General features: G+C 44.7%; 2 protein-coding genes across 2 annotated transcripts in view; both read left to right on the top strand.

Moving 5' to 3' along the window:
- The window catches only part of pigo (phosphatidylinositol glycan anchor biosynthesis, class O), a 15308-nt gene extending 8566 nt beyond the window's left edge, over positions 1-6742 (top strand). The window contains exons 7-11 of the mRNA XM_076283495.1: positions 1-369; positions 2052-2255; positions 2498-2682; positions 3201-3271; positions 4833-6742. The exon at positions 1-369 is cut by the window's left edge and continues 1231 nt beyond it. Of these exons, the coding sequence (XP_076139610.1) occupies positions 1-369; positions 2052-2255; positions 2498-2682; positions 3201-3271; positions 4833-4962 (959 nt within the window). The 3' untranslated portion in view covers positions 4963-6742. The remainder of the gene's footprint in view (positions 370-2051; positions 2256-2497; positions 2683-3200; positions 3272-4832) is intronic.
- Positions 6743-19012: 12270 nt separating this feature from the next.
- ccl19b (chemokine (C-C motif) ligand 19b) lies at positions 19013-21172 on the top strand. Its single transcript, XM_076283151.1, has 4 exons — positions 19013-19214; positions 19435-19561; positions 19952-20076; positions 20567-21172. Exons 1-4 carry the CDS (start codon positions 19151-19153, stop codon positions 20608-20610), a joined length of 360 nt encoding a protein of 119 aa, XP_076139266.1. The 5' UTR covers positions 19013-19150; the 3' UTR covers positions 20611-21172.
- The last annotated feature ends 2610 nt before the right edge of the window (positions 21173-23782 follow it).

Raw genomic sequence — 23782 nt, 5'->3', positions numbered from 1 at the left:
CCCACCTGCCCCCCCCACCGCGCTACCGCGCCAGCACGGGCATCAGCCCGCAGGCCGAGCTGCACCACCTCATCCCGCAGCTGTACCAGCGCATCCGCCGCTCCCTGGAGGACGGACCCGCGTCGGCCGCGGAGGCAGCAGGGGGCAGCAGCGGGCAGGACGGGCGGCCCGCCGTGGAGGCCTACGGCCTGGGCACGGTGTACTCGGCGCCGCTGGTGCTGCTGGTCGGCCTGCTGGGCACTGGGCTGCTGCTGCTCCACCCGGAGAGCTTGGCCCCCGCCTTCCTGCTGATGCTGCTCCAGGCCGCCGCGCTGCTGCACGTCCACGCCATCTGCACCACCCTCTCCGGCCAGCAGGGGGACCACGCCAGTGAGTCACTCCCACTCATTCAGCCAGGCGGTCAGTCAGAGTCAGTCAGGCAGCGTGGACTAGTCGTAGACAGACAGCTTTAAGCGTTGTGTCAGTGCAGTTCTCAGTGAATGAGTTCTAACTATTGTGTTGTGCTTGTGCTGATATTGTACAGTTGTGACCCGCAAGGCGAAACCAGTCGATTTGCGCACGGTGCTATTTTGAGAAAATCCACGATAAACAAACGTTACAGGTTAAAATGTCAATGTTCACATTTTCTGTTTTTCACTGTTAAACCCTGACTTTATTTAGGTGAAGATTCAACACATTAGCAGTCACGCCGCTGTAAGGTTTTACGGTAGAGCTAAAATTTACTCAATGTGCCAGCTCTCTCGTTCTTGGCAGAATGTAACCGAATATGACTGTAAAAGACTTGCCTTTCAGGGCACGAACGGCCAAAAGTACAAACAATATCCTGGCGCATTTTAGGGACCAGGAGAAGTTTTCCATTGACGTAGCGCATTTTAAAAGTATACACAATCTGTGTACACAGAACTTCCTCTCCCCTTACTTCCCCCGAAATACATTACTTATATTCTATAGTGACACCTTATGACCATCCCAGGTATTAACTAGGGGGCAGAAAAAGACATTCACTGCACGGTTGATGAAACTGCACATAGTCAGTCATCCATTCGCTTCAAAGTCACGCTACCGTAAGGCTAATCATAGCTGTGCCCTCACTATCGCACGTGACAATTTACTTAAAAAAGTGATTTTTCTCCTCTTCTGGCGTATCGTGACAAGAGAACCATGCCAACTTTGGATGCGGGTATCTTAGCGATACTTGCAATACCCTCGATATACATATAGTTGGAAAGCTTAGTTTATGGCCGTTCATGTGAGCACAATAACTTAATTTTCTAAAATGTACCCAAGCGACTGGTTTCACCTTGTCACATTTGTCCCTGATCTGCCTCTGCAGTAGAACACTTCAGTGTGTTATTCAGGAATTTCTCTATTCAGCCTGTCTTGAATGCTGACGTCATTAAGAATAACTGTCTTGAATGCTGATGTCATTAAGAATAACTGTCTTGAATGCTGACGTCATTAAGAATAACTGTCTTGAATGCTGACGTCATGAAGAATAAGAGTCTTGAATGCTGATGTCATTAAGAATAACTGTCTTGAATGCTGACGTCATTAAGAATAACTGTCTTGAATGCTGACGTCATTAAGAATAACTGTCTTGAACGCTGACGTCATTAAGAATAACTGTCTTGAACGCTGATGTCATTAAGAATAACTGTCTTGAATGCTGATGTCATTAAGAATAACTGTCTTGAATGCTGAATAAGAGTCTTGAATGCTGATGTCATTAAGAATAACTGTCTTGAATGCTGAATAAGAGTCTTGAACGCTGACGTCATGAAGAATAAGAGTCTTGAATGCTGAATAAGAGTCTTGAATGCTGATGTCATTAAGAATAACTGGCATCTCTACTCCCACAGCAGGCGTTAGCTCCTTGGGCCCCACAGCAGGCGTTAGCTCCGTGGGCACTGGTGGTGCTGTACAGTAGTCCCTGGTAATTACACTCTTACAGAGAGTTAACATGCATTCATTTTCTCCCTCTCCTCTCCACCCTCTCTCTCTCCCTTCGCTCCACTTCTCTCCTCTCTCCCTCCCTCTCTCTCTTGCCCCAGCTGGTTTCAGGGTGCCCTGGGCGCCGGTGGTGTTGTGGTCCCTGGCGGCGTGCCAGTTCTTCCATGCCACGGGGCACCTGCCCACCTTCGCGTCGCTGCAGTGGGGCGCAGCGTTCGTGGGCTTCCCCGACGGACACACGGGCACCCTGCTGCCCGCCACCCTCGTCACACTCAACACCTTCTCCTCACACATCCTATTTGCCCGTGAGTTTGTGTGTGTGTGTGTGTGTGTGTGTGTGTGTGTGTGTGTGTGTGTGTGTGTGTGTGTGTGTGTGTGTGTGTGTGTGTGTGTGTCTCTTACGGTTACTGCTGTTCTGGCCCCTGGTGACTGTCTGTGTGTGTGTCCTTTATTGCTGTTTTGGCCCCTGGTGTGTGTGTGTGTGTGTGTGTGTGTGTGTGTGTGTGTGTGTGTGTGTGTGTGTGTGTGTGTGTGTGTGTGTGTGCAGTTGCGTGTCCTTTACTGCTGTTCTGGCCCCTGGTGGCTGAGGTGCGCTGTAACAAAAGTGGGCGGTCTGGAGGGGAGGAGTCTGAGGATGTCGTCATGGAGATGCGATTGAGAGAGAATCCCCAGCAGTTTAGCTCCGCCCTGCTCCAGCTAGCCGCACGCTACCTCTTTGTTTGTGGAGCCCAGGTGTGTTACAGACACACTCACTCACTCACTCACTCACTCACTCACTCACACGCTCACTCACTCACTCACACACTCACACACTCACTCACACACTCACTCACTCACTCACTCACTCACACGCTCACTCACTCACTCACACACTCACTCACTCACACACTCGCTCACACACTCGTTCGTTCACTCACTCACTCACTCACACATACCTTCAGTATCTGAGAAGTCTGTTTTATCATCTTTTGTCACACTCATGAACAGACAGACAGACACACACACACACTCTCACTCACACACATCGCTTTGGACAAAGGCGTCTGCTAAATCCCATAACCATAACCACACAAATACCGTCTCTGTATGTGAGCTGTTCCTGTCTTTGCATCTTTTGACACACACACACACACACACACACACACACACACACACACACACACACACACACACACACTCATACACTCATACATACATACATACACACACACACACACAATGTTGAGCACCCTCTGTGTTGTTGTGTGCAGGTGTTTGCGTCTGTGTGTGCGGCAGCAGTTCTCCGGAGGCATCTGATGGTGTGGCAGGTGTTCGCGCCCAAGTAAGCACACTCACACACCCTCCCCTATCACACACTCTCACCATCTCACACACTCTCACCATCTCACACACCCTCATCCTCTCACACACCCTCACCATCTCACACACACACTCACACACCCTCATCCTCTCACACACCCTCGCACACTCTCACCATCTCACACACACACTCTTACACACCCTCACCCTCTCACACACCCTCATCCTCTCACACACCCTCATCCTCTCACACACCCTCACACTCTCTCACCATCTCACACACCCTTACCCTCTCACACACTCTCACCATCTCACACACCCTCATCCTCTCACACACCCTCACCATCTCACACACACACTCACACACCCTCATCCTCTCACACACCCTCGCACACTCTCACCATCTCACACACACACTCTTACACACCCTCACCCTCTCACACACCCTCATCCTCTCACACACCCTCATCCTCTCACACACCCTCACACTCTCTCACCATCTCACACACCCTTACCCTCTCACACACCCTCATCCTCTCACACACCCTCACACACTCTCACCATCTCACACACCCTCACCCTCTCACACACCCTCACACACTCTCACCCTCTCACACAGCCTCACCATCTCTCACACTCTCACACAGCCTCACCATCTCACACACCCTCACACACACTCATCCTCTCACACACTCTCACCATCTCACACACCTTCACCATCTCACAGAGGGCTGTAAATCTCCAGTTTAATCACAATTCGATATTGATTCTTTAAGCCAATGATTTGATTATTTTTTATATTTGCAGCGATACGATTCAATTCAATACTGGGGTCTGTTGTCGATAGGAAATTATAGATTTTGGTTCATTTCCATGTACTGTATTCAAAAAAGCCAAATATTATAGGCCAAATACTGACATAACATTAGATATACCTACTATATTTTTAAAAAAAAATTGTCGGTGTTCTAGTTTTCAGTGACTAGAACGCCGAGTGATGACTGCCCATATGAAATAGAATCATGATGGAATCTTCTAGCCTGATCGCTCTACCACCTTACCTGTCCACCTTACCTGTCCTGCTGTCCGATCTACAGTACCTCTATGCATCTCTCTTATCTCTCTATCTACAGTGTCTTATCCTAATGACGTTTACTGCCTATCTAACGTTATCTAATCTTGATTGAGAAGATTAAATAGACAGTAAAGTCATTACGAGAGCTAGAAATCACATGATCTATTCTTCCTCATATGCTGGAGTACCTGGCAGGCTTCTGGAGTTGACTAATGTATTCACTGGAGATAAATTAGAGATCCTTGTGTATACTCATGTATCTTTTTTTATAGCCTTATCTATGCCCTATCCTATCCATAAGTCCTATCATCTTTGTGTGTGTGTGTGTGTGTGTGTGTGTGTGTGTGTGTGTGTGTGTGTGTGTGTGTGTGTGTGTGTGTGTGTGTGTGTGTGTGTGTGTGTGTGTGTGTGTGTGTGTGTGTGTGTGTGTGTGTGTGTGTGTGTGTGTGTGTGTGTGTGTGTGTGTGTGTGTGTGTGTGTGTGTGTGTGTGTGTGTGTGTGTTTGCAGGTTGATGTTTGAGGCCAGTGGGTTTCTGGTGGGCAGTGTGTTCCTACTGCTGGGCGTGGCACTGGTTCTGCGAGTGGACGTGGCAGTGAGCGGCTGGTTTAAGAGACTACTGCCCGATGCCTCCAGGTAACACTGCCTACAATATCCACAATGCACCACCTCTGCCGCCATTACTGCCCTGTACCTCTGCCTTGGGAACTCAGAACCCTGGAAATTCGGAGGTTACCATGGGAATGGTCACAATTCAGTCGACTTCAACTGCCATTCAGGACCAACTAAAAACAGGACTTGGAAGATGATCAAGTTTTCAGTGTGGACAGCAAAGGTCTCGTCCTCTACCCCCTCCCCCCCCCCACCCCTACACACACAACGGTTGCCAGAAACTGTACGAGAACTTCCTGATAAACAGAAGCTGCTGTTGTAAGACACTACGTTTTGTCATTTTTTAAAAAGGAAAAAAAAAACACTTTATACTGAAACTCAAACTCTCTGGAGGCATTGAGCCATCTGATCTGATCTGATCACTGCCCGTCTGAAAGCGGAAGCGAACTCACGGTTGGTTTGTTGTTTTTAATAAGAGAGGTACGAGGACTCCTCTCCTTTCCTCTCCTCTCCTCTCCTCTCCTCTCTCCTCTCCTCCCCTCTCTTTTGTCCTCTCCATGATACTTGCCATTTCTATGCCAGTGGAGGTCAGTGTGTGTCCTGACCCGGAGGTCGGTGTGTGTCCTGTGTCCTGAGCCACTGAAGGGCTGTTGGGCTGCTCGGTGTCTGCTACTGCTGGACTGAAGAATGAAAGAATCTGAAGAGTCACTTTTATATAAAAAGGATGGATGGATGAATGGATGGAAGGGGGATGGAATGAATGAATGAATGAATGGAGGGATGGATGGATGGTTACACATGTAAATCTTGTCTTATTGCTGTGTGTTTAATGTGTGGGGGATGTGAGGGGTTTGGGGAATACTTAAAAAATTGCATGGTCTCACAGCAATAATCACCTGTTATTTGGTCTGTATCTGGACCGTCCGTTACGTATCTCACCCGGGTATTAATTGAGTGTGTTTTTTAATGTGTTGAATGAAACACGCAGCTTGTCTTCTGTGTCCTCGACTTGGCCAGCATAACTCTTCACCATGACGGTTTACAGGTCACAAGCTTTAACACATGCCATGCCTTCTGAGTGACGTCCTGAATGAAGTGTCCACTCCGTACGCCTCTCCTGACTGGACTGTTATTTATTTCTGTGTGCTGTTTAAGTGTGGGGTCTACTACCGGTCCTCCTGGAGGAGGGTCACCGTTTTCTCTTTGGCTTCTGCTAGTAACTGCCGCATGCAAGGGGAATGGAGTTGGACAAATCACTGACCAGACGCTGCCTGATTCTAGCCTAGTTCTGACCAGTTTCTGACCCGGTCCTGATCTGGTTCTGATCCGGTTCTGATCTGGTTCTGACCTGGTTCTAGTCTAGTTCTGGCTTGGATCTGACCTGGTTCTGACCCGATCCTGACCTGGTTCTGACACGGTTCTGACCTGGTTCTAGTCTAGTTCTGGCTTGGATCTGACCCGGTTCTGACCTGGTTTTGTTCTAGTTCTGGCTTGGATCTGCCAATGTCTGGGAGCTCAGGGTGATTTTGCCATGACGCAATAGCTGTGTGTTAGGTCTGCATGGAGTGAGCTGATTAGTGATGGAGGCTGCCTTTGTGTTGTTTGTTTGGTGGTGTGAGCTGATGGAGGCTGCCTTTGTGTTGTTTGTGGGTTGTGTCGTTTTCTTGAGTTTGGGCTGCTTGGTTTGGTTTCATTGATCTTAAGAGGGGGTGATGTTGAAAAAGTGTTAAATTCTCCAGAAAATTAATTGTGTCGAAATGAAATGGAAAATCTTACTAATGAATATCTGATTAAATATTTTGTACAACCTCAAATACCTGTGTCCGTTTGAAACATACACACAGACACAGACAGACACACACAGACACACAGATACACACACACACTTCAGCAGTGATGTGGCCAGAAGAGGGCACTCTTTGTGCACTTTTTACCGTTTGCTCTCCTCCTGCCCTCTTGTAAATCCCTCTCTAGAGTCCTGGACCCAGTGTCTACATCACACTGGCACATAACAGTCCAGAAAGGATTATACATCATACTGACACATACCCTAGAACAGTCCAGAAAAGGATTATACTTTACACCGACACATACCCTAGAACAGTCCAGAAAGGCTTATACTTTGATATTCTAAATCAAGTGTTGATGTACCACATAATGGCACCTTTAATATGTTTAAAACACACCTCCGGTCTAAGAATAACTTGGGCTCTACTTTTGGATAATGAGCGTAAACTTGGGTTTGGGACTATGGAGAGGGTCTCAGCTGACAGACTCAAGTTTGAAGAAAGGGTTTGAAGAAAGGAACTCTCACGTCAGTCGATTACTGAACTCTCACGTCAGTTGATTACCGAACTCTCACATGTCAGTCAATTACCAAACTCTCACGTTTCAGTCAATTACCGAAATCTCACATTTCAGTCGCCATTTTGAAAGATGGTGGCGGCCTGCTAGGATGCTAACTGGCTGAAGCTAATCCTCCGAAACCCTCTTCACAGTCCTGACCCACGGTAGGGACCCTCTTCACACCCACGGTAGGGACCCTCTTCACGGTCCTGACCCACGGTAGGGTATGGGGCGCCAAATGTAACATGCCTTATTTCGTGGACAGAATGACTCGTGTGACGAAATACATATATTCATTACGAAACCATGTTACATCGTAACGCCTTTTGTCAACGGAATGCACAATGCATTGTGTCCACGAAACACTGAAGATAGCACATAATTTCGTGGACGAAATTGACTGGTGGCCTTTTCCTTTCGTGGACATAATGCTGAATGCAGTATTCACTGTCGTAGACGAAATGTTTGGTCAAAAATAATTCTGTCTACGTAAATACGGAATGCACCTACACGCATCATTCTGTGCATCCTATTTCAATTTCGTCCACAGAAGTATTGTGTTGTGTTACAGAAGGCATTCCGTCCACGCAATAGTAACTTAACTTACGAAATGCATTCAGTGACATATGCTTTCATTCTGTGGACGAAATGCATAATAGAATCACGTACAATACATTTCGTGAGTCAGCAGTTTACGAAATGACTTATGTGTCACGATAATTTATTACGTGGACGAAATGCATAACAGAATCACGAAATCAGTTTTGTGACCTGATGCAATACATTTCGTGAGTCCGCAGTTTACGGAATGAATTATGTGTCAGGATAATTTCATTACATGGACGAAATGCATAACAGAATCACGAAATCAGTTTTGTGACCTGCTGCAATACATTTCGTGAGTCAGCAGTTTACGGAATGAATTATGTGTCAGGATAATTTCACGCAATGTATTGCAGCAGGTCACAAAACTGATTTTGTGATTCTGTTATGCATTTCGTCCACGTAATGAAATGACCGTGACACATAATTAATTCCGTAAACTGCTGACTCACGAAATGTATTGCATCAGGTCACAAAACTGATTTCGTGATTCTGTTATGCATTTCGTCAGCATTATGTCCACGAAAGGAAAAGGCCACCAGTCAATTTCGTCCACGAAATGATGTGCTCTCTTCAGTGTTTCGTGGACACAATGCAAACCAATTTGTGCATTCCGTGGACAAAAGGCGTTACGATGTAACATGGTTTCGTAATGAATATATGTATTTCGTCACACGAAAGTCATTCTGTCCACGAAATAAGGCATGTTACATTTGGCGCCCCATAGTAGGGACCCTCTTCACGGTCCTGACCCACGGTAGGTACCCTCTTCACACCCACAGTAGGGACCCTCTTCACGGTCCTGACCCACGGTAGGGACTCTCTTCACACTCCTGATTTACAGTAGGGACCATCATCACAGTCTCGTAGAAGTGTCATGATATTTTGAGCCTTATCAGTTGCTTAAAGCGATTTACTTTGACGACATGCTTACCCCCAGTTACCCCCACTTACAGTACCGTTACTCAGGATTCCCACAGGTCATGGAATTTCTGGAATATCATGGAATTTTCATGGAAAGTTAGGGAATTTGATCATTTTTGGGGCAGTCATGGAATATCAGGGAATTTTGTTGTAGCAGTTTAGAATTTACTTGCCAAAATACATAAATACAAGTATATGTCCATGCAGAATTGGTGTATAGCTTATTAGCTTTACTGCTGGCTTGAGTAGTTAGCTGAACGCTGTTTATTTCATGCCCATTTATTCTGGTCTAAAAAAGTAAAAGATTTTTGAACGCTAATTGGACAGTATATTGCATCATTGATTGTATAGTAGGTCATGGAAAAAAAGTTTTTTATCAGGGAAAAGTCATGGAATTTTACATTTGACTCAGACTGGGAACCCTGATTACTGTATACAGACATGAAGAGCACAGTCTAGGATACAGTCAATCCGGCACTGTGGTCTGATTTGCAGTCAACAGCAGGGACTGGAGTGAATCCGCACCTCATCCGGTTCAGATCTGGTTCACAGCTGGGCGACAGTCTGGCACTATCTGGAGTCAGAGGTGATGACGACGAAGGTTGCTCTTGCAAAAGGAGGACGAAGAAGTAGAAGAGATGACAGCGGTGATTGATTGTTGATTGGTGTGTTATATCTCTTATCTGCTGGTTGATTGTTGATGGTTGTGTTATCTCTTATCTGCTGCTCCGGACCAGCTGGAAATCCCGGAGGCTTCAGGAGCCGTTGTTATCTCCGTGCCGCCGTATCGTAAAGAGGCTGTTGCATGGGGGCCCTTACGCGGGGCTTTCCAGGATGTTCCAGAACAGTAGTTCCTCTGCTGGCGTGGGGACATTATCAAGGACTTAAAATGCATGCCGCTGCTTTGATGGCACTTTCAATACTAACACATACTGAGTGACCTGCTGAGAAAACTTGCAGGTTGAGTGTTTTTGCCTGTTAAAATGTCACATCCTTTTGAATATGGATAATCCCTAATGCCCTGAATAGAGTTACGCTACTGTCCAGAGTGGACAAATATTAACTTATCTCTGTCAGTTCTGGCTACTTAATAACCACAAGGTTATGTGAAGATGGAAGCCAAACATTCTTAATAGGGGACCTGGCAAGACAAAGAATGTGCCCTGCACTGCCCGCAGGAAAGCTTCTGGTAAGACCTCTGCTCTTCCTGGACACACTGGAACGGTGTGCTGCTCGGATGCGTGTCGTGTGAAAGTGCGGCCAGCCTGGACCGACGGCAGCAGACTGAGACGAGGCCTGGCTCCGGGCCAGCGCCGGCCCACACACAGCCCCCCCCAAGCTGGCCCAGTACAGTAGGAGATGGCGGTAAACAATGCTGGCACAGGGCAAAGTCTTTTCCTGAAAACGAGAGCGACACTCCCTTTCTCCGAAGTTGGCACTCTCTGAGGGGCTTTCCGTTTCTCGGCCGAGAGCCAGGCGCAGATGAACTTGATTGGCAAGTGCAATGCAGTCCGTATAAAACAATAACGCACACAATGATTGACCTTAATGGGTTTGTTCTTCTCTCCCTTGGTTGACCTCGCCTACAGGACATGCTCATGACAGAACAATAGGCAGGCGTCAGGTTAATGAATGGCCTTAGTCAAAATTATCGGCCGTGCCAAGGAGGAACACCCAGTCAAATCACCATGATTACCTGGCTGGTAGCCAAGGAAACGGTTTCCGCCTGTAGGCTCAGCAGCTCACCTGTGTAAACCTGTTGCACGTTTACCTGCAGTAGAATTGCAGCCTTGCATCATGGGAAATCATGGGCAATCATGGGCGATATATCTCAAAAAGCCGTTGACAGAGTGACACCTTAAATGGTCCTTTAAGATTTACCTGTCATTTATATTAGCGCCTTGAATGCAAGTTGGTGCAGGCCAGTTCTTCCTCAGAGGAGATTATTTATGTCTTCCTTCTAAGCGTGACCTGCTCAGCGAGGAGATAAAAGTGCAGGATGATGAGCTCAATGTTCCAACTCAGCTCACTCCACTCGAGTAGATCTGACTATCTGAAATCTTTTCTCAGCAAAGCATGTCTAAGTCGTGTGACGAGTCTAGTTTAGCTTGGTGCCACACATGTTGATAAAAGCACTTTGTTCAGGGAGAAGAAGAGATAAGAATAGCTCGTTCTGCCGCATGTCTCTCTTCACCACACAAAACTTCAGAAGAAGCCAGTGAGACGGACAAAAGTATCCTCAGAGGAGTCTGTCTCAGTCCTTTGTATAAGCGTGGATTAAATGGGATATCGTCTGGATCCCTGTTCATCCTTGTTCAGGTCCATTAATCTTACTTATCATTTTTCTCTTCCCAATAAACCATGTTTGTTTAATAAGCCCGTTATTACGAGCATCTGCATTCCATGTTCTGCTGATGATCTTTATAAGCTATATACCCCCATGTGAAAGTGTGTCGCTTTTTAGAAAAGGCTCACTTCATGCTAAAACGTATTCTCTTATTTGTTAGACCGCAAATCTCAGGGATGTGCAGAGAAATGCTGTGTATTCTGTCCTGTATTAAGTAGGCATGGGAGAGCTACTGCTGTTTAACTAAGACACCCTCATGCACACACCTGGCAACCCAGCTCCTTTCGATTTCGAGTGTCCAGACTTTAATCTCAGACAACCTTGTGTTTGAATGAGACAGGCCACCCACACCCACACTCAGGTGTAATGACAAAGAAGCAACCAAGAATGGAGGTATCCATAAATCCATTTAAAGTCCTTAGGATCTAAAAACTGCGACGACATGAAGGATATATTATGATAAAGAAACCTCATTATAAAGTAATGAGTAACACTACAACACTACATCCCTGATTGTATGATTATTATTTTTTTTCATTATGATAAAGAAACCTCATAAAAAAGTAATGAGTAACACTACAACCAGGGTAGGAATTTCACAGCGGCCACGATGGCCATGGCCGTCGTAGCCCCTTGCGTTGGCCGTGAGGCCCCTTTGAAAATCAGAGGTTTACAGGCCACGGTGGCCTTGGTGCCCCCTTGTTTCAATATTCTGCTTTGCGTCCTACTAATAGCGATTTTTATTTAACCTGTGTCCTGTCAAAATAATCTTAGCATTCACAGCGCAAATTAATTTAGTCTTTTACGCAGTGGAGAAAGTGACTGCGCAAGAAAGAAAGTGCGTCCAAATTCACCCATTCTCAGTTGAACTACTCGCGAAGTAGCCTATTCATCACACAGACATCACAAGTATCACATGAAAGAGCTTTTTCTCAGCTTTTAAACGATGTTAGCTGATAATTGCTGTGTTGAACGGTTCGCGAGAAAAGTTAATAATATAATTCAATTTAATCATACATTCTACTGAAGGTTTTGCGTCCCATGATCTCCCTACCCATTCATCTTGGTGGAATACTTTACGAACCCTTCTTTTAACACATGACAATTAACCATATATCAGAATAAACAGGAGACCTTACCGAACACAAAGGTGTAAAGCAGTCCCCTGTACAGTTAGCCGTTCCAGAGTAATCCAGTTTTGATATACATGGATCTATCCAAATTTGGGCTTTAAGTTTTACAATGTGTTTAAATTGTTCCACGTGATTTCATAACGGGCCAAATACAAAATAAATGTTACAAATATCGCCTAGATATTGGTAAATCAGAGGACAGCTGACTAAGAGTTTGTGAAAGTAGCCTTAATGATCACAAAATGCTAAGCATGCATCTAGGCTATTTGAGTTTCTTAAAGCTGAGCTGTGCTTAAATTGTTCAATACATGATTTCATAACAGGCCAAATATAAAATAAATGTTATATATAGCCTAGATATCTGTAAATATTAGATGGTCAGATGATTTACAGTTCTATGTAATATGTCATGTTTTCATTTCATGTTTTTGTAATGTTTCATGCAGGTCTACTGCAGTGAATAGGCTAAATACAACTTTGATCATTTTTATAGTCTACTACTGTATAGTTAACTTTGGCCTTGGTGCCCTGACATGTAGCCTTTGTGCCCCCCCACCAAATATGCCCAACTGAAGGCCAAGTGGCCTTGCCCCCAGAATGGTGAAATTCCAAGCCTGACTACAACACTACATCCCTGACTTCACTCAGGTATTGCTAAAGCTTTTTAGCACAACGCGGCCTATCTCTGTGGCCTCTCGGCTACCTGCGGGCACTGTAGCCGTAGCTGAATGACCTTGGTTTGTCATGTCAAGGGTACTCCTGACTGCGCTCATTGGCAACCCTACCCTGTTTGCTATCTGGAGCTGACTGTCAGTTGGTGCAGTCACACAACAAGTGTCAGAATTTGTCTGGCATTGCTGAGCAGGCTTTTTGACAGTTTCTCCATATTCGCTTTTCTAATTCATCTTTGAATGTTATGAACACATATAGTACCTGTTAACATTTTTTAATCATCACCCCAGCCTTTGATCATGCCCTGGATCAAACCCTTTGTCCACCAAACTGCTCTTGTGACACACACACACACACACACACACACACACACACTCACTCACACTCACTCACTTCACAAGCCTTAACTCCAGCACGGGGAACCCAGCACATCTTCTCCAAATATGGACTGCTATACTGACACCCAACCCACAAATAAGTCAAGTCAGGTCAAGTCCAATTTGATTTCTATAGCCCATTTACAGAACGGCTGAGCCGCACCAAAGTGCTTCACAATAAAGTGCTAAGTGCAATACACAAAAGAATGACCTAAGGCAGAAGGGAAAAAAATAAAAAGTGAAAAGGGCAACAAGACAATGACTGAAGGAGTTAAAATAATGTAAAATAACCCTTACAGAAGAACACACACACACACAAAACCACTTTGCAAGCAGGTGGGTGAGTGAGCATCAGTCTCTTTGTAAGCCCATATGTCTCTGTCAGTTTATTGATTTTCTTTCTTGTCCATAAGCACATCTGCTGCTGACCACAGCCTCTGCACACACACACACACACTCACACATACACACACACACACACACACACATACTCACACACACACACATACTCACACATACTCACACACACACACACACATACTCACACACACTCACATACACACACACACACAGCCACTGTCTGCAACACAGGTGTGGTTCTTAGAGTGGGCAGCGTACCTATGTTCCCCGGGTCCTATGTACGCTTTGTATGGGACCGGGGAACAGAGGACCCTAACCCCGAGCGGGGAACATAGGACCCGGGGAACATAGGGATGACCCCTTAGAAGAGCTACGTGACTGCTAGCTGGGCTAATATGTTGTGTTGTTTTGTAATGCATTGTGCTGTGTTGGTGGTGCTTTGCTGTATCTTCCTGTGTTGTTTTCTAATGCATTGTGCTGTGCTGTATTTTCCTGTGTTGTGTAATGCATTGTGCTGTGTTGTGTGCTGTTGTGCTGTATTTTCCTGTGTTGTTTTGTGCTGCATTGTGCTGTGCTGTGCTGTATTTTCCTGTGTTGATTTCTAAAGCTTGTAATGTGATGTTCTGTGTGGTGCCATGGGTTCACTTTTCTTCCTGACATCTCGGCGCACCCTAACAGAGAGATCTGTCCGCACCCTAACAGAGATCTGTCCATAAAAGACTAAAAATTCGTTAACCGTGAAGTCTAAGCTGAGAGCTCAGGATCATGTTACTATTTCAGCTGCTGTGCAAAAGACAAAAAAGGTTTGGAATTGATGGATTTGGGTGCATGGGATGGCTTGTGCTCTGCTCTCGTGGATCAATGTGTAACCCGATGCGGAAGGAGAAAAGCACGTCAAAGCAAGCAAGAGAAGGAGTGAGAGAGGGAGGGAGGGAGGGATAGGGAGGGAGAGGAGGGAGGGAGGGAGGGAGAGTACAGATTTAGCCTTTGCACATGATCAGAGTAAACAGCGTGTTTTTCAGTGTTCACTTCATGCCTCATCTCCAGCAGCAGTCTGTGTGAAGAAGAGTTGGGGCTCGGGGGGGGAAGCAGCCTGGAGGGGAGAGTGTGTGTGTATGTGTGGGGGGGGGGGCTCAGGGGGGGGAAGCAGCCTGGAGGGGAGAGTGGAGCCTGGTGCAGGCGTGGGGGGGGCGTGTGTGTGTGTGTGTGTGTGGGGGGGGGGGGGGGGGGTTGTAGGAGCAAACTGGCGGCTCCTGACCAGAAAAAGAACAAGAAAAAGAAAAAACAGTGACACAGTCTCAATATTTTGCTGAAGCATTTTTGGCTTTGATTCCAGCTCTCACTGGTCTCCTAAATCCGGTGTTAAATGGGTTTTAGATATGTTAAGCACGACCATAAGCTAGAGGAAGAATCGGTACGAACTGGCTGAGTTCGGAATGCTTCGGCTTGAATAACGCTATTTAAAGTTGCTATATGTAAAGTCCGGCACTGCTTGTCCATGTTCCAAACCATAGGCTAGTGCAGGGGTGGGCAAACTTTTTGGCTCAAGGGCCACATTGGGTTTTGAAAATTGGCCAGCGGGCCGCACAACAACCCCCCCCCCCCCCCCCCCCCACGACACACGCATAAAAAAATACATTTTTTATAGCCTATAATTTAGTATGAAAAGTATTTGCTTTAAAATATGAATTGCTTATTTTCATATTTGCTTATGCTTATTGAAATTTATGCTGTTTAACAAATGTATAAATTGTGCACTGTCGCTTTAAGACAGTCGCTTTAATTCACGTTTATTTCTCAATTATCTTCTGCCTGCTCCGCTATGGCTAGTGCTGTACCTACGGCTGGGCCCTCTCACAGTTTTTAAATGGTCAGTAGTGGGAACTACTGTTGCCTTCATGATTTCCTTTTAAAACTTTCTTATAAGGAGATATCAATTATCAACAATCACAAGCCAGCTGGAACCTGCGTGCAGACGCGTTCCCAATTAAATGGATTGCATAATGTTCACGTTAGATCTGCTGCAAAGGAGATAACTAAGAGTTAACTTAGTTTAATATGATGTTATCTCTATTTAACATGATGTTTTGACATTGACATTGTAAACGTTATCTAAGGAGAGTGAAAAGCAGTTTGCAGTAAAGCTAACCAACGTCGTCTCTATCGCAGGAAAAAAATAGCGAGCAGCCTGATAACTAAATGAAATGCTCGGCGGGCCGGATGAAAGTGCTTGGCGGGCCGGAGTTTGCCCACCCCTGGGCTAGTGAGTGCAGGGCAGGTTGAATAGTATAGGCTAGTGAGTGCAGGTTGAATAGTATAGTATAGTATAGTGAGTGCAGGTTGAATAGTATAGTATAGTGAGTGCAAGTTGAATAGTATAGTATAGTGAGGGCAGGTTGAATAGTATAGTATAGTGAGTGCAGGTAGAATAGTATAGTATAGTGAGTGCAGGTTGAATAGTATAGTATAGTGAGTGAGTGCAGGTTGAATAGTATAGTATAGTGAGTGCAGGTTGAATAGTATAGTATAGTGAGTGCAGGTTGAATAGTATAGTATAGTGAGTGCAGGTAGAATAGTATAGTATAGTGAGTGCAGGTTGAATAGTATAGTATAGTGAGTGCAGGTTGAATAGTATAGTATAGTGAGTGAGTGCAGGTTGAATAGTATAGTATAGTGAGTGCAGGTTGAATAGTATAGTATAGTGAGTGCAGGTAGAATAGTATAGTATAGTGAGTGCAGGTTGAATAGTATAGTATAGTGAGTGCAGGTTGAATAGTATAGGCTAGTGAGTGCAGGGCAGATTGAATAGTATAGTATAGTGAGTGCAGGTTGAATAGTATAGTATAGTGAGTGCAGGTAGAATAGTATAGTATAGTGAGTGCAGGTAGAATAGTATAGGCTAGTGAGTGCAGGTAGAATAGTATAGTATAGTGAGTGCAGGTTGAATAGTATAGGCTAGTGAGTGCAGGTTGAATAGTATAGTCTAGTGAGTGCAGGTTGAATAGTATAGAATAGTGAGTGCAGGTTGAATAGTATAGGCTAGTGAGTGCAGGTTGAATAGTATAGGCTAGTGAGTGCAGGTTGAATAGTATAGTATAGTGAGTGTAGGTTGAATAGTATAGGCTAGTGAGTGCAGGTTGAATAGTATAGTATAGTGAGTGTAGGTTGAATAGTATAGGCTAGTGAGTGCAGGTAGAATAAGGTAGGTGTAAGGTAGGGTAATTTTAGCTAAACATAAATAGGCTTGGCGCCAGGAGCATACTGTACCTCCACTAGCATATAGGGACTGATCATCCTAAGCATTTGGACAACCGGGTCAGAGGTCATTAAAAGGGAAATGGAATCAACACCTAGGTGCATACAGTATGTATTACCTACATATGTTTTAATATGCATATTGCACTGTACATGTGATGTGAAGCTTTTTTTTCTCCACCATGCAGATATGTATATATGCATATATGTATTGGTTCACTCTGCCTCAACGTATTGGTAAAACCCTAAGGCGTGTTGCAATCACTGTGTGATTTTGTTTTTTAGGTGTGCTTGTGTGCTGGGCATACTTTATACAACTTTCTCTTACTCTTTTATTCATATACTACTGGGCTGTTGTGACAAGTACATTTCCCTGCTGTGGGATCAATAAGTCTTATCTTATCTTATCCGGCCCCGTGGCCACGGCCGAACAACACCCGTGGGAATATCCATGACCAATCCCACTCTCACTCATGCTAAGTCTCCTCCAAGTGACAATCATATTATACACAATGCTGGCAATGCTGAGAACAAGCATCCTCGTTTATCTTACTTACATTGATATGACTGTGTGGCTTAATCCACAGCTGTGGTGAAGCACTGTTTCATTATGGTTTGCTAAGGAGTAACCCATTGCTTAAAATAGTGGAGAGCTGGGATATGAGAACATTGTGTCGAATCTTCGCATTGTATAGACCCTTTCAACAAGGTAAACAAAAACAATGCTTGAACATTCTATTTGGGCCCCAATCTACTTCCTCTGCATTAAGATAACATATGGAATGTTAAAAAGGAAGTCTTGTGGGGCCAACTATGATGCTGATAATGGAACTCTCTTGAAAGGGTCCATTGCGGAGTGATTTATTTTTAGATGTACAAAGTCTGAGTTGAAATGTCCAGGGATATTCCAACTCATGGAACGTCTCTCGGCCAATAGGAAACAAATAAATAGTTCCATAGAACCCAATTGTTGTATAATTACAATTTGACACCACAGTAGCCTAAGTTAGATCTGCTGCATGAAGGAGAGTGAGAGGACACCCGCATCCTACGTGTATGTTTGATAAATAGGTCCATCTCATCTCAAGGTTTATAAACTATAAATAGATTCTGCGTTATTTGCTCTTAGCTCTTAAGAAAGTGTTGTGAGAGATCCAGGGCTATATAATAAAATATATAATATACAACTAAAACACATCTGTGGCTGTATAACAAAATATATCATATACAACTAAAAAATATATAATATACAACTAAAAAATATATAATATACAACTAAAAAACATCTGGGGCTGTAGCCTTGCTCAAGGGCACTTCAGCCGTGCCTACTGGTCGGGGTTCGAACTGACAACCCTCCGGTTACAAGTCCGAAGCTCTAACCAGTAGGCCATGGCTGCCTATGTAGCGATATAACACAGCCACAACCCCCACCACAAACACATTGACACAGACACAGACAGCATCACACACACACACACACACACACACACATATATTCATGCAGACATGGCAAACCATGCATGCCTTGTTTGCACACAATCTAATGACCTAATCTGACACACTGACCTGACCTCATTACCCTCCCCTAACACACACACACACACGTACACCAGCTCCTGCTCTACAGTACATGTTGAGAAGTGCAAAAGTAATTATGTGCCGTTATTATGTGCACTTAGATGAGGTGATTAATGGAAATACACACACACACGGACGCACGCACACACACACACTCATGCACACACACACGCGCACACACACACATGCACACACATGCACACACATGCACACACACACACATATCTACACACTCCATACAATAGAGTACACGTGAGCGCTGCAGGCGTTCCTGTACCTGTGCAGGTATATGTGAGCACAGGCCCTCTCGCCCCCACAGTGTGTTGTAACTTTCTCCAGAAATCTGATAACAAGTTGTAGCGACACCTACAGACAGATGCGTTTCCAGACATTTCCTCTCAGTCACTGATTTACGGGAAATCATGCTGGCACCACCTGGCAGGGGAAAGTGAAACTCACCAGGTCTATATAAACCTGCCGCACTCACCTCTGGACCACAAGCACCTGCAGACTTCACAGAGAGAGAGAGAGATAGAGAGACTACATTTGACCAGACAGACACAGGTAAACTCTACAGGTAGACAGGTAGACTACACTCGACCAGACAGACACACAGGAGACATGATGCTGCTACGAGTCACTACTCTGCTCCTATTGGCTGGTGGGCTTTGGGACGCTGCAACAGGTAAGACCTGCACTCTGAGAACTCACCTGAGCTACTGTACTCTCTCTTACTCACCCAGGTCTCATGTGACTCCCGTGAGCTGGGGTCAGTCTCTCTCTCTCTCTCTCTCTCGCTCTCTCTCTGTCTCACCCAGGTCTCATGTGACCCCCGTGAGCTAGGGTCAGTCTCAGTTATGCCTGCAAGCGGGACATCCTAACTCTTTTTTCTCCCCTTTGGGTAGCTGCTACAGGGTCAGACGGGGCCATTGACTGTTGCCTGACGACAAGTTCCGCTCACATCCCTCGTAACATTGTGAAGTCCTACGAAGTCCAGACCACTGACGGAGGATGCAAAGTCGACGCAACGCTGTAAGCTACCCCCCCCTTCTCCATCACAGGCTCAATTAACAGAGCAGGGCGCAGCGCAGCACAGAGAGGATCATGGGAGAGGAAGGGATGGTTCAGCAGATGATTATTTATTGATAAAGCAATTAGTGGTTTTTATCTTGTGCACTCTGCCAAGCTCATTAATGCGCTAATGACAGGGAGGGAGGGAGAGTTGTGTGTGTGTGTGTGTGTGTGTGTGTGTGTGTGTGTGTGTGTGTGTGTGTGTGTGTGTGTGTGTGTGTGTGTGTGTGTGTGTGTGTGTGTGTGTGTGTGTGTGTGTGTGTGTGTGTGTGCGTAGCTACTGCTCTGGATGTGATCTGGTTGGGGTGAGGATGCGGGTGATCTGATGATGGTGTTCTTCTGTACACACAGGTTCACCACAAAAAGAAACAAGAAACTGTGCGCCCCACCTGCCTCCCGAGAGAAGTGGGTGCGAGACATCCTCAAGCATCTTAACAAGAAATCATCACCGCGTGTGGGAAAAGGCTGCAGAAAAGGTGAGTGTGTGTACACCTCACACAGTATCAGGGGTCTAGAGGTAGCACAGGCTGGGGAAAGAATCCGCCCTGTGTGTGTGTGTGTGTGTGTGTGTGTGTGTCCTGGGGGGAGTTATCTAGTCTAAACAGTCTTAGAGAGTGTGTGTGTGTGTGTGTGTCCTGGGGGGAGTTATCTAGTCTAAACAGTCTTAATCTGATGTTTCCTGTACGTTACACGCTACACTGAACCTGCCTGCTTGCATACTTAACTTGCACACTTGCATACTTAACTTGCACACTTAGATAGATAGAAAGATAGATACAGTAGACAGATACTTTATTTATCCCCAAGGGGAAATTCCAAGTTGCATACTTAACTTGCACACTTAGATAGATAGATAGATAGATAGATAGATAGATAGATAGATACTTTATTGATCCCCAAGGGGAAATTCAAGTTGCTCAAGCTCGCTCACTTAACCGGCTTCTGAACTTTTCTGTCTCCTCATAGGAAAGAACCAGAAGCGGGGAAGAAGATGCAGAAACAGGCAGTAACTCCTGCACTGACGACTCCTGAAGCGCGTGGGTGTGTGTGTGAGCAGATCCATTTGTGTGTGACTGTGTGAGAATGTGCCTTGTGTGTGTGTGTGAATGCGTGGTGTGTTGTGTGTTTTTGTATATATACTGTGTGTGTGTATGTGTGTGTGTGTGTGTGTAGACAAGTGAGTCTGCAATCATAGGGGACTAGTGTTTGGTGCCAGTTGAATAGGTCACATCTGTCGTCATGCTATTTGGCAGAAAGTCCAATGCTCTGACGGCTGCCCGAGACACAGTGAAACCAGTTGAAAAGCTGCTGCGATTATGTGTGTCACCTACTGTATAGATGTGTAACTATCATTTCTACATGCACTTTTCTTTCAGAAAAATAATTGCTCTAAGATGCTACTCATTTTAAAGGTTATCAAAGCACTCTGTATTCTATAGTCCATGTTTGTAGCACATTAGACGTCTTATGTTCTTCTCTGTCAGAGGTTGTAATTTTTTGATAAATAATACAGTGATATACTGTTGTGTATATTTTTGTACTGCACATCTATTAAAGGTTTATATTTAATGACATGTGTCTCTTTAGTGCCTTTCTAAGTAGAGTTAGTAGCGTTACACATTTTTCATTTTGATAAGTTAAAGCAGATAGTTAATCAGCTGTGTTCTATAGAATGTTTGATTCAAGTTCTGCGTGTGGTGTTGCGAACTATTTGTTTCTCACCAAAAGCCACGATGAAACGCTAACAAATAGGCTATAGGCTAGGCTATGTAGGCTAAAGAGTCACATTGTGGGGAGTTTATTGTTTCGTTTTGGCAAGTAGCTTTGTAATAAGCGGGATAATATATAGAACGCCGGTCATTATTGCCGGTATCGCCGGTTCGCCCTGTCGGGACTTATTTTCCCAATAATGATCAGCGTTCTATACATTATCCCTTACATAATGACCGGCATTCTATACATTATCCCTTACATATAACAAATTCTATACTGCTGCACTTACGTTTTCAGGAACAGTTGCATAAAAGGTGTAACTCGACTTACAAAGCGAGAGGCTAATAGTTTCTGATGAAAGAATGTGAAGAACACCTACAGACCTCTGAATGAGCGTCAAAACTGCCACATTCTTCCCTCGAGGGTTTCAACATTTCCTTGTTCTTAGACACTTGATCCTTATTGTTACGCAAGGTGGGCCCGCTGGGTTATGCAAGAGATGAGATTGATAGGGACTTATTGCAGAGGGGCTGCCGCATGATGTAGGTGCCAAGATACCTGATCACATTCCCAGAGTCGAGCTCACCCAACACCAGATCCAGCATTCCTGTGGTTCCTCAGTTCGGCTGGTTATGAGAAGGAACTGATACATTAGGATGGCCAGATGAACACGCCATGAAAACGCCATGGAAAGTGTGTTTCACTTATATGAAAAGTGTATTTCTTATAATGGTCAAATCGTCGCATTTTTACCATTAAATTATGGCTAACTGTTGATTCTTCTATCAAGTCTCAATGAGTAGTTTTGTTGAAATGAAGTGTTGCCTGGTTATAATAGTACTTATGTTTAAACACTGAAAATGTCTTAACGTGTGTCTCATATCATACAGCAAAACTGTTAAGCTTTCTCAAGAAAGAAGAAGCCTACTGCTGAAGTTGAACAGTATTGCACACTGACTCAGACAACTGTTCACAGAGTGTTGGGTGGGCATTCCTGTGTGAGATGGCATCAAATAGAGGAAAGTTGTATTTGATAACCACTCAGGATAATATTACAGGAGCAACGCTGCCTTCTAAACAGCAGGTCCTAGCTACTTCCTCCATTGTCATTTGCAGCAGAAGGAGACAGTTAGGTTAGCTGCTACTAGAACAGCGGAGAAAGTAGAGGAATTCTGGGATAGGGCTAGAATTCCTCTGCGCCACAAGGAAGATATAATAAAAAAGGTTGAAAAACTATTCACAGAATGGATGGCTTTGAAAAAGAATGCCAAAAGAAAGTCAGAAACACAGCAAAAGAAAGAAAACATGTACCTCATGTTACCTCAGACTATAATGATATTTTTGATGTTGCCCATGAAAATGCCATAGACTTTTATTTACTAAGTCAATTTAGCTACCTCTAAATATTCTCTAAAACTCATAACACTTTGCAAATAATATCTATCAAAACTAGATGTACCGCAGAGCGGTACAAAATATGACCGCCGCCCAGTCCAGCACATTTTTTCCACAAAAAGAAATCAAGCTGAAAGGCCTATATGATTCTAACTGTCTCACTAAATTGCATTATCCACACTCAATTCTCACTGGTATCTGCTAGACAACAAGTACCAAAACATGATTAGTTCATAGATTTTCACATGTAAAATTCATTTTATACAACCCCACCTCCATCTTGCCTGTTCATAATTCTGAGAAATTCTTGATTGTTTGTGTTATGTTTATGTTATGTGTGTGGGTGTGTGTGTGTGTGAGTGTGTGTGTGTGCGTGCTTGTGTGTGTGCCTGCGTATGTGTCTGTGCATGGAAGCGTACATATGTCTACTGTGTGAGTATGTGTCATACGTATGATTACTGTGTGTGTGTGTGTGTATCTGTTTGTGCACATGTGTGCAAATGAAATGGGTTAACATGACCCCTGGAGGCAAATATACGGAAAAAAATGGTCATCCTAGGCCCTACAGTTCTCAAGATATTCACAGAGAACTGTGTCTGGCCTACCCTCCTTTCGGGGGGTCCAGTCCAGCGGGGGGGCTACAGATCAAAACGAAAAATGACGGTTCCATGCTATCCATGTGGGGGTACATGCCCACCAAGTTTTGTGTACCCCGGTCTTTCAGTGTCCCGGGAATCCTTGTTGGTGTACGTCACTAAATGTACACATAAATTATTTTATTGTAAGGCCCCCCATGAACGAAAGTACACAAAACTTGGCATGCATTCGGAGGGTGTCATAATGATTCTACACTTTCAATTTCGTGCAGTTTTGACCATGTCAGCCAGAGATATTGTGATGAAAACACCTAATTTTTTGCTTTTTAATTTTTAACTAGGTGGCGCTATACATGAAATAAGTGGTAATGGGATGGGGTTGACATGGCCCCTTGAGATCAATATACAAAAAAAAGGTGGACCTCCTAGGCCCTACGGTTCTCGAGATATTCACAGAAAACTGTCTCCGGCCACCTAC

Source organism: Alosa pseudoharengus, unplaced genomic scaffold (assembly GCF_046254945.1).
Source record: "Alosa pseudoharengus isolate Yale_2024_CS ecotype anadromous, Long Island Sound unplaced genomic scaffold, YU_APseudo_1.1 YU_APseudo_1.1_scf_14, whole genome shotgun sequence".
NCBI lineage: Eukaryota > Metazoa > Chordata > Actinopteri > Clupeiformes > Clupeidae > Alosa > Alosa pseudoharengus.
This window is presented reverse-complemented; position numbering and strand designations above follow the sequence as displayed.

Bases quoted from the DNA above. Each gene is read 5' to 3' on its own strand.
- ccl19b (XM_076283151.1), top strand. From the start codon at position 19,151: ATGATGCTGCTACGAGTCACTACTCTGCTCCTATTGGCTGGTGGGCTT. The intron at 19,215-19,434 runs GTAAGACCTGCA...CCCTTTGGGTAG, and splicing joins GCTTTGGGACGCTGCAACAG to CTGCTACAGGGTCAGACGGG. The intron at 20,077-20,566 runs GTGAGTGTGTGT...GTCTCCTCATAG, and splicing joins GGGAAAAGGCTGCAGAAAAG to GAAAGAACCAGAAGCGGGGA.